The sequence below is a fragment of the Oryzias melastigma genome, linkage group LG8 (genome assembly GCF_002922805.2).
Source record: "Oryzias melastigma strain HK-1 linkage group LG8, ASM292280v2, whole genome shotgun sequence".
Taxonomy (NCBI): domain Eukaryota; kingdom Metazoa; phylum Chordata; class Actinopteri; order Beloniformes; family Adrianichthyidae; genus Oryzias; species Oryzias melastigma.
Window position 1 is genome coordinate 7,313,757 of NC_050519.1, and position 10,245 is coordinate 7,324,001.

A 10,245-nucleotide genomic window follows, 5' to 3' on the forward strand; every position below is an offset into this window, starting at 1 on the left:
CCCTTTATTTTTTCCTTCAGCTTCAATAAGCCACCTTTTTATCAAAAAATAAACTGCTGTAATAACACAGTATGATTGCAAAGGTAAAGATTAAGACACTAAACAATTCCTGCAGGTTGTTCTCCCTGTGCATGCGTGGATCTTCTCCAGGTTTCATGTTCTGCTTCTTGTGTTACTTTTTTTTTTTTGCTAGTGTGCAGGCTGCTGTGACTCCGCCCATTCTCCTGTGGATCCTGCTAGCAGTCACAGCTGCCTGCACTTCAGTAATTAGGTTGTATATACATAAGGAACTCTGCTGAAGCCCTCATCAGTGTCGGCTGATTTTGTGTCCTGGCTTGTTTTCTGAGCCCTCTGATCTTGTTTAAATATGACTTTAGTAAATTAAAGCCCTTAGACTTTCCTGCATGTGGGTTTCCTCCTGCTTTCCTAGCCATGACACTGGGGACTTCGGCACCTGCATTCCAGAAACATGCTTCATAGGTGAACTGATGAGTCTAAATTGTCCTTAGCCTGTGACTGTATGTGTATGAGTGCATAATTGGCATAACTGGCGATCTTCCCCGCCTTCACCCAACAGTGGCTGGGTTAGACTCCGACCCCATAAGGGATAAAACGGGTTCAGAAAATGGATGGATGGAGTGAGGTTAGCCCTTGCTAACCTTTATTAGTTCGTTGATGAGGGAGAAAGTGATCAAAGATCTCAATTTGAATTTAGTCAATTTATTAAAACTTGGATTAGACTTGTACAGAGAACTTTGGGTCTTGGGGCATGCAAAGACAAAAAGGCTCATAAAATCTAAAGTCTAAAGTCTTAAAGGAGCCCCACGTCTAAAGTAACAAACACCTGTTTGAGCTGGAATTTATTGAAGACAGGACACAACTGGAAGATAGACGGTATTCTGCATCTAAAATTAAAGTTGTTTTACTGATCATAAATGGAGAACGGCAGAAATTGAGTGTAGTGTTAGTCTGGGGGCGGAGCTGTCAGAGCAGACTCTTCCTGGAGGGGGCGGTTCACATCGTGCTGATGTCAGCACATTACCACCCGCTCGTTTTCGTGGATATGGGAGGGGCTGCTGCAGACGGCGCAAGATTTTAGAGGATTACTCTGAGTGAAGAATGAACAGTAAAATGCACTTAAAACCTCAAAAAGTAGAATTTTCATGATATGGTCCCTTTAAAATACATTTTTTCTTAAATGAAAAATTGTTCAAATGCAATGCATTTTGGTCTGTATTTGCTAATTGAGTCAGAATGGTCGCATAGGTTTTTCACAGAATTCGGGGAAATTTCTAGGTCATTGGATTTTGGAATTGTAAATTTGGATGCACTAAAAAAAGACAATTGCACTCTATGCTGCATTACATTGTTAAGGAATTTGGATCTTAATCTAAAAGACAAAATTATTTAATTTGGTTATAGATTGAGCATTTTAGCCAGCATGTTGTATTATAAGATGTTTTTATCTTGATTTTATTGCCATGGATTTTTCCTCTTCTTTCAGTCTCATCTTCTGCACCCAGAAATTCCCTTTTCCAGAAGATGAAAGGTAAAACTGGAAGACAGCATCAGATGAACTGGAGGGGTCCAGGTTTGTCTCAGCAGAAAACAAGCCTGACCTTTTCACACTCACTGCACTAATACTTTATGTCAGCGGGCTTCGGCCCATCCATGAATTTCACACGCAACGTTTGCGCCACCAATGATCCTAGTTACAGAAAATGCCTTTCTAAAGCTTGGCTGGACTCCTGGATAATTCGAGCCCATATCTGCTCGTCTGCCAGTTTTTCTCATTAGTGAGCGATAAAGTGGAAATAGCTTTCCTTGTGAGAAAGGTGGCTCTCAGTGAAGGAAATGGGGAAGGAAATGGAAAGTGAACCACGAAACCTCAACGGACCATTTTTTTTTTTTTTTTTTTACTGCAGAGATTTGCAGCCACGCGTGAAAGACAACACGCAAACGAGGATGAGTCCAAACTGAACCGAAGCAGAGATCCAGCTAACAGAGATGCTGACAGAAAGCATGACAGAGGTTAAAATTTCAGTCGAGGCAGAGTAAAGTAGGAAATCTGAATTGCAGCCAAACCTCAGGGCAATTCAGTCATATTTGATGCTTGAACTGGCAGAGTGATACCAAATCTCTTGTTACAGTTTGATAACTCAACCTTTAGTCCGAAAGTGAAGACGGTGTCTGCTTAGACCAGAACCAGGAAGAGATATGCGGTTAGAGAGACGCTAATCTGCACAGAACCGTTGAAGCCGGCACTCCCTGCTTTACATTCCTGCCTGAACATCTTTAAAATGAAAATCAGAAGCGATGGGGAAGAGAAAGAGCGGGAAAACAGTCTAACCAAGAGAAACGAAGACTTAACACTTCTGCTCACACCTCATTAGTGTCTCCATTTTATGCCCTCTCACAAACTCTTCTTATTATTATCCTTTTCTTAAAAAGAAACTTTTTAGAGATATAAGTATTCCCTCATGACTTACAAAACTCTCACATTTTTGCAGAACCATCAGGGAAATGGCAAGCATTTTTTCATTAAATGTCTCACCGACGACCACATCACCTGATCATAGTGTGATATCTGCAAAATTGTCTGTAACATTATCTAACCTTTTGGGGAGTAGAGGAGCACAAAATGATCAATTTTGTTTAAACTGTCACACTCCTCCTGTGCAGGGAGGAAGGCGCCGAGTTGAAGAAACATCGTGTGCCCCATTTCCACAGAATATTAAAGGCTGAGTGTCATCTGTGCTACTATTTCAGGTACAACAAAACACCAGGTGAGGCTCTAGTGGATCTCACTTCGCTTTGTTTCACAACAAGAGGGGCTGTAGATGCTAGGAAAGGTATATAAATGCACAAAAATCATCAGTGTGCTCACACTTTAATTTTATTTTAAGGTTCATTTTGTCGACTAAAATTATTACACTAACGAGTCAAAGTCAATCCGGCCCTCCGGATCATTTTATCTTATTATTTATGGCCCAATGTTATCTTGTGCCTATTGCTAACTTGTATATTTTGAAAAAATATATTTTTATGGAAAGAAAGATATTTAAGGTTTAAGTTGATTTATTCTGGAATAATATTCCTGCCTTTTTATTATTCATCCATCCATCCATCTTCTTGACCGCTGCTGCCCTTTCGGGGTCGCGGGGGTGCCGGAGCCTATCCCGGCTACTGAAGGGCGAAGGCGGGGTACACCCTGGACAGGTCGCCAGTCTGTCACAGGGCCTCAATCACACACCCATCCACTCTCACATTCACACCTAGGGGCAATTCAGAGTCGCCAATTAACCTATGAGGCATGTTTTTGGATGGTGGGAGGAAGCCGGAGTCCCCGGTGAAAACCCACGCATGCACGGGGAGAACATGCAAACTCCACACAGAAAGGTCCCAGCCGGGATTCGAACCGGGGCCTTCTCGCTGTGAGGCGAGAGCGCTAACCACTTGCGCCACCGTGCAGCCCTTTATTATTCATAATTATGTTAAAAAGTTACAGTTTTTGAGTTTAAAAAATGGTCATTCTGCTAGCTTTTTGGACTATTTTGGCATTTACTAAGAGATTTTTCAGGCTATTTTGGAGTTTAGCAAATATTTCAGCGACATGCTAGCGGTTTTGGCTAATTTAGGCTTTTTTCTCATTTTTTAAGCCTTTTTTTAGCTTCATGCTAGCTGTTTTGGCTAACTTAAATTGTTTTTTTGTTTGTTTTTTTAAGGCTAATTTGTCCTTTAGCTAATATTTTAGCTGGCTATCAGCTTCAGCGTTTTCAGCTGTTAACATCAGCATTTTCATCTATTAGCTTCAGTGTTTTTAGCTACCGGTATTAATTTCAGCATCTTCATCTATGAGCACTAGCATCTTCAGCGGCCAAATTCAGCTTAAAGCATTCACATTAGCATTAGCGCAGGTAATGCTATATATCTTCCAGGTCATAATTATGATGAAAAGTTACTGTCTTAAATTTAGCTTTAGAGTTCAATAAATGTTTATCCTGTTCAGCCTGTGACCTAAGGTGTGTTTTGGATTTGGGCCCCTTGTGTGATTGAGTTTCAAACCCCTTCTGTAGAAGAAACAAGCTAAATAAATGACCTTTATTTACTTTTGCAGCCTTAAAAACACGCAATAGTGAAAATAAACATTTGATACAAATCTGTTCTATTGGATTGCATTTAACTGGGTGCGAGTGAGATGATTTGCTCTTAATATTGTCATGGGAATTGTCTTCAATTTTCCAGGCTTCACCAGCGTATGTGAGCAAAGAAAGCAATTAAGAGGCAACTGATACCCCACTGATGAAACTGGCTCTTTGCTCTAATGGAAGATGAAATCTTTAAGGGGAAATTGACATAAATATAGATAAAAAAAAATGAACAGCAATTACAAAGAGAAAAGAAAATAACACTATTTTTAACCAATTTTACCTTCTAATAATCCTAACTGGCTTCGAAAAAGTAAATATTTGGGAGTAAAATGTAAATAAACTGAACTCTTGTGCATCCAACTGGTTCAAAAATGGTAAATGCATAGCTTATGCATACCAAAAAGAGGATTTGAAAATTTACATCTATCTTCTGAAGCCACACAGTGGCCTGAAAAGAAAAAAAAAATCATTAAAAAGTCACTGCATCCTGCAAATAGTGACAGTGGGACTCCTGCGCATGCCGTCAATCAGAGTGCTGATTGCCACAGGCTGCGTGGATGATGGAGGAGAAAAACATGCAGCTTCAAACAGTGGAGAGGCATTAGATTTAACTATAAGTCATTCAGCTGATTTCTGAACAGCTGAAGTTATTCAAATACTGCAGAAGGCAGGAAAAAAAACATCCATTTCGAGTCCTTAACGTCTCACACAAAACCCCATTTTGAAACATTTCTATCATCATTCTGATTTTCTCTGCTTGATCTGCACTGAAATGACTATTAAACATAATGCTGCTTTTTGATAATATTGTTACTGTCAGGAAATTAGATTATAAAGCTTAAACCACATGACAAGCTGCATTCAGCACTCAAAGTACAGTCATTCCTGGTGTTAATTTAAAGGGTTAAATCAGAAACAGAAATTCCCCAATTAACTTTTTAATTGGTTATTGCATGTTTTACCTCAATTATGCCTCAAAGCTTTAGTGTAGCATGAAGCAGCATCACTATCTGATAAGAAGCTGCACACAGCACTTGTCTGCTCATTTTCCATGAATAGTCATTATTTCGAAATAAATGTTGAAATGGATAAAAAGCTAATTGAACTGCACAGGTGTTCCATTTTTAAGCTTTGCAGTTCAAATCTCAGGACTTTTTCATAAAATTAAGAAAAAAAGAAAAATGCCAGAAATTTGTAAATCGAATTTATGAAAAAATCTATTATCCATAAATTAATTTTGATAACATATATTGCTAGTGGAAATCGGACAATGTTGACTGTTACCTTTAAAAACAAATATTTCTTTATTTACCAAAAGAAAATCACCATGAATTTGCTTGTGTTATAATTTGCATATAAAAACAGTTGAAGAACTAGATGTTGAGATCATTAAATAAAATAAATTTGAGGTTTTTTTCTAAGTTTAAAAAAAAAAATGTGGATAATTTTTCTGCTACAGATTTTGAATATCTTGTGATACATATCGCATCGTGAGACGTGTATCGGGATACGTATCGTATTGCCAGACTCCTGCCAATACACACCCCTATGTATTGAATAATTTTTTCACACAAAAACCCATTTAAATGTTGGCTTATACAAGAAATGTACATCCAAGAGCTCTAAAATGTCAAAAGAAAAGCATTTGATGGAATTTGAAATAACATAATTCATACAACAACATTTTTCATTTCTACAATAATGCACACATTTTAAACTCCTCGACATGTCTGTGACATTAAAAACACGGACTTTTGATGAATGCATTAAATCATTAATGACCTTGAGCGCTTACTAGTGTGCTTACCACTGCAGATAGTCAGCAAAAGCTCCACAGACCCGTGCAGAAAATCACAAGTCATTGATATCTCCTTGATATTTGCAACCTGGGTTTCCATAAAGGAATCCCCACTGAGCTAGAGGAAATTATAAGACTGATCAGTTTCTAAGCTTTCTAAATGTACTGTGACCTATTTTATTAATGGAAAATGTATGATCTGCTGTAATCTAGCTTGATCGTTGTGCACAAATGTTTCTTCATCTCTTTTGCTTTGTTGCAATTCACTCTTTAAAAATAAATGCATTTATGAAAGCAATTCAAACTTGTGACAAGAACAGTGAATAAAGAACTAGCTTTCACAGTCATAACACGTTAAACCCCTTTTTGAATCAGAGGCTGTGGCCTTAAATAAGTCAAATTTTCAAGCAATTATCACGTTTTGTTTTGCTGATTTACTGTAACATCAGTACAAGTCTGGTTACGCTATTCCCAGCAGGATCAATTACTTCAAAATGCCCTTAAAACATGCGGCTCCTCTGCCATGAAACATTGCATCATCATTAGCCAATCGCAGGGCGGCATACATGGGGCTTTGTGTGGCACAGACCTGGGGAATACGCAGGTGGATGAGCACAAAAATGAGACAGCACAAACATGCCACTGTTTGCTGAGAAAAGACACCTAGAAGCTTAATCGTTTGGTAAAAAGAACAAACATTTGATCCTGAAACTCATATTACATGTTGTGCGATCTAACATAAATAAAAGTGCACAAAGGCGGGGATGTATTTGATTCAACTGAGGTTCCAGCATGCTAGACAAATATTTGACAAGGACATGATGACATGACCCAGTCCACTCCACCTGTCCTTCCTCATACAATTGATATGACAGGACAGTGAACAGATGGCTTTTTTATAAAGCCATCTATAAAATATATATACCATTTATTTATAAAAATAAATTATATATATATTATATATATATATATATATATATATATATATATATATATATATATATATATATATTATATATATATGTGTGTGTGTTTTGTTCTATTTATTTTATTTATATTTTAATGATATATATATATATTATATACCGGTTGACTCCTGATCGGAAGATTGCGGGATCGATTCCCGCCTTGCCCGCCCTGTCGTGTCGAAGTGTCCTTGGGCAAGACACTGTACCCCAAATTGCCTCTGGTGGAAGGTTGGCGTCAGTGTTCGGCAGCGGAGCCACAACCAGTGTAAGAATGTATGTGTGAATGGGTCTAGGACTGTGAAGTGCTTTGGGCCCTCGGAAAAGGGCAGAAAGCGCTATATAAGTATGTCATTTAACGTATTTTATATCTATCTATATATATATATATATATATATATATATATATTTATATTTTTATATATATATACGTTATATCTATATATATTATAAATATATATTATATATATATATATATATATTATCTCTCTCTCTCTCTCTCTCTCTCATATCTATGTATATGTATATATTATATTTATGTATATTTTATACCTATATATGTGTATATATTATATCTATTTTATAGATTTGAAAGCCTTCTATAATATATATTATATATATTTCATATGCAATTTGATTCTTTTCTGATTTGAATTTAGAGATTAGATTAGTTTTTGTTTTTAAGCACTCTCTCGTAAATACATCTCCTAAAATCTTTCCTTGTTTTTATGAGATTAGGCTCCAAAAGTGGGCCACCGTGACCCCAATTTCATCATATTCAGCCTCTTTATCTACCAATACAATCCTCTCATGCTCCGCAACGCCACTTTTTAACGTCTCCACCACTGAAGACCCTCCAAAGGCATGAATCTGCCTCACTAAAGAGGATCAGCCGACAGAGACACGCGTGATGACATAAACCCCTGCTGAAAACGTTAGGTGTAACAGGGAGACACAAAGCTGCACAAAGGCAACATTTGATAAGCATTAAGTCTCCAGCAGGCCAACAGTGGTTTAATGCTGAACTTTGCTTAATCTATTCTTTATGGTTTAGACTAGTAAACTGGGGAAGCGCTAATGGGCTTAAAAAGATGCTTCTATTTGCAGTTAAAGAAAGTGTCTTGACTAGTGAACGCAAGGAGAACAGCTTTTAGGGACCATCCTGTTTGAACGGAGCCGTTTGTTGCATGAATGCAATCAGATTAGTCTTTAGCGACATTATGTTGAATTGACAGTGACGCTGCTAAATACTGTGGAGCGGCTGGAAACCTTTTGTTTTAGCGAATCATTCAGAATGCAAGAATCGGCTAAATGTATCTTGAAAAGAAACATAAAGCCTGCTTTTGTGAATTCCTTTTAAGCAGACGAAGACAGAACTCCATGATGAGAGTAAGGCAATATCTACATACACGTATATATATATATGTGCAATAATCATCCAAAAACACACACATAGATCTGAAGATATGTGGTTTATCTTTGCTTGCTAGACCGGTTTTCCTCTTGGCTTAAAAGATAGATGACAGAGTCAGGCTTAATGATTTCAATATCAGCTTGCAGAAATGAAAGGTCATTTGTAAAATAGCAAAGCACAGCAGCTGAAAACTGACCAAACTAATAAATATTCAACACCAAACAGAATAAGCCCACAAGCAAACAAGTTGCTTTACTATTCCACTGCCGAGTCCTTGCAATCAGTCCACATAATGAGCCCATTTAGGCATTCAGCCCCGTTAAAAAAGATTCCCGCTGCCCTAGCGAGCAGGACCCTCCGCATCCTGACTCACCCGTCCATCTCCGAGCAAACCATTTTTTGATCTTCTGTTCTTTTGAACTTCCTTTCATTCTTTCGCCGTCTTTCATATCCTCCGCCTTGTCTCCTGCTTTCCCTCTTCCCACTAGCTACCAGACTGTCCCTTGGTGAGAGACAAGCAAGGGATGAAGAGGAGGGGAGGAAGACAAAGTGGAGAAGAATGAGGAGTAAGAGAGAGATTTGAATAAGGATGATTCCCCCGAGTGGTTTGCTGTTGTTCTTTGAGTCTGGAAAGTGAGCATGTGTTGGTTTTATTACATTTTGGTGTATTTTTTAATGATATTAGAATGTTTTCTCTAATATTTTCCCTCATGATCTCCTGCTAGCTCAGGTGTTGCAGGTGTTTTCAGAAAGGATCAAAGATGCTCCTCCCTGGATTTCAACATGAAATCCATTTTTAATGCTTTCTAAAGATGGAGAAGTTGTATTTTTAGCAAAAAGGTGGTTTAAAAACTAAAAAATGTTGATAAAACTGGGTGACTAATCACAGAATTAAGGACCTATTCATCCATGTACATCTTGTTTTTTTGTACTTTCCTTCCTTTACTCTCAGAGGTTGGCGGCACACGCCTGTCACCCGTCACACTTTGTTCTTGACCACACACAACAAAAATCTGTCACTTAACTCTCTTTTTTTTTTTTTTTTGCACACATGCAATCACGCCCAACAACACCACCTGCTTCACTGATGCCCCCCCCCCTTTCCTCCCACACATGGTGCCTCCACCCAGCTCCTCTCCCCCTCCAGCTCCTCGTTGCTAACCTACAATCTTTTAACTGATGCTGCCTCGCAGCATCCACTCTGCTACATCCACGCTGCTGTCCAAGAGCACCCCCCTCGCCACCCCCCTCCATCCCTGCCTCCACAGAGTGTAACAGGAGGACTGCCAGCTGGTTGGATGGCACACCGTGCAGAAGCGATGAAGAAAACCTGTTATACAAGTATGCATAGAGATAGGGTTTACATGCCTTGGGATGGTGCATTGCCCATGCTGCGACACGGACCGCTGCAGCTGAAAGTGATCGCGTTTCCTGTTTCCCCTCCTCTTTTTTTTTTCCTCCTCCCTCCTCCTCCTCTTCCTCGCTTTGTGCTCTTCACAAAACGCCGTGCGTCTCTCCTTCCTTGAGCCGCTCCTTATTCGCTCCTCGCCTTCTGCCGTCCTCCTTCCCTTTGTCTCACTCTGGCTTTCTCTTGCCTCCGCTGGAACCTCCTTCTGGAGATGGCTGTGGTCCAGCGGCTCCTGACAGCTCTGCGTGCGCGTGAGTGCGAGCACGTGTGTGCGTACGAGTGGGAAGGATGGGAGAGCCCGAGTGTGTGAGGAAGAGGAGAGGCAGGGAGAGATGCAGGCACTCTTCAGCTGTTTAAGCTCGGGAAGGTCGTGCATGCCGGTACAGGTATGCTCAGCATCCTCCAAACAATGAAACTAAATTTTTGCCAATAATAAATCTACACGCCCTCTCCCACTATCTCACTTGGTGTCTTTCTTTCCTCCCTGTTACACATTCTACTCTCCCTCC

At 39.3% G+C, this 10,245-nt stretch overlaps 1 protein-coding gene across 2 annotated transcripts in view; it reads right to left on the reverse strand.

The window, feature by feature from the left end:
* The window catches only part of si:ch211-278a6.1 (SRC kinase signaling inhibitor 1), a 120,278-nt gene extending 110,608 nt beyond the window's left edge, over positions 1–9,670 (reverse strand). The window contains exon 1 of one of the 2 annotated variants that reach the window (XM_036213181.1): positions 8,702–9,670. In XM_036213181.1, coding sequence (XP_036069074.1) covers positions 8,702–8,777 — 76 coding nt within the window. In that variant the 5' untranslated portion in view covers positions 8,778–9,670. The remainder of the gene's footprint in view (positions 1–8,701) is intronic. The other variant, XM_036213184.1, reaches the window with a different exon arrangement.
* Positions 9,671–10,245: the final 575 nt, after the last annotated feature.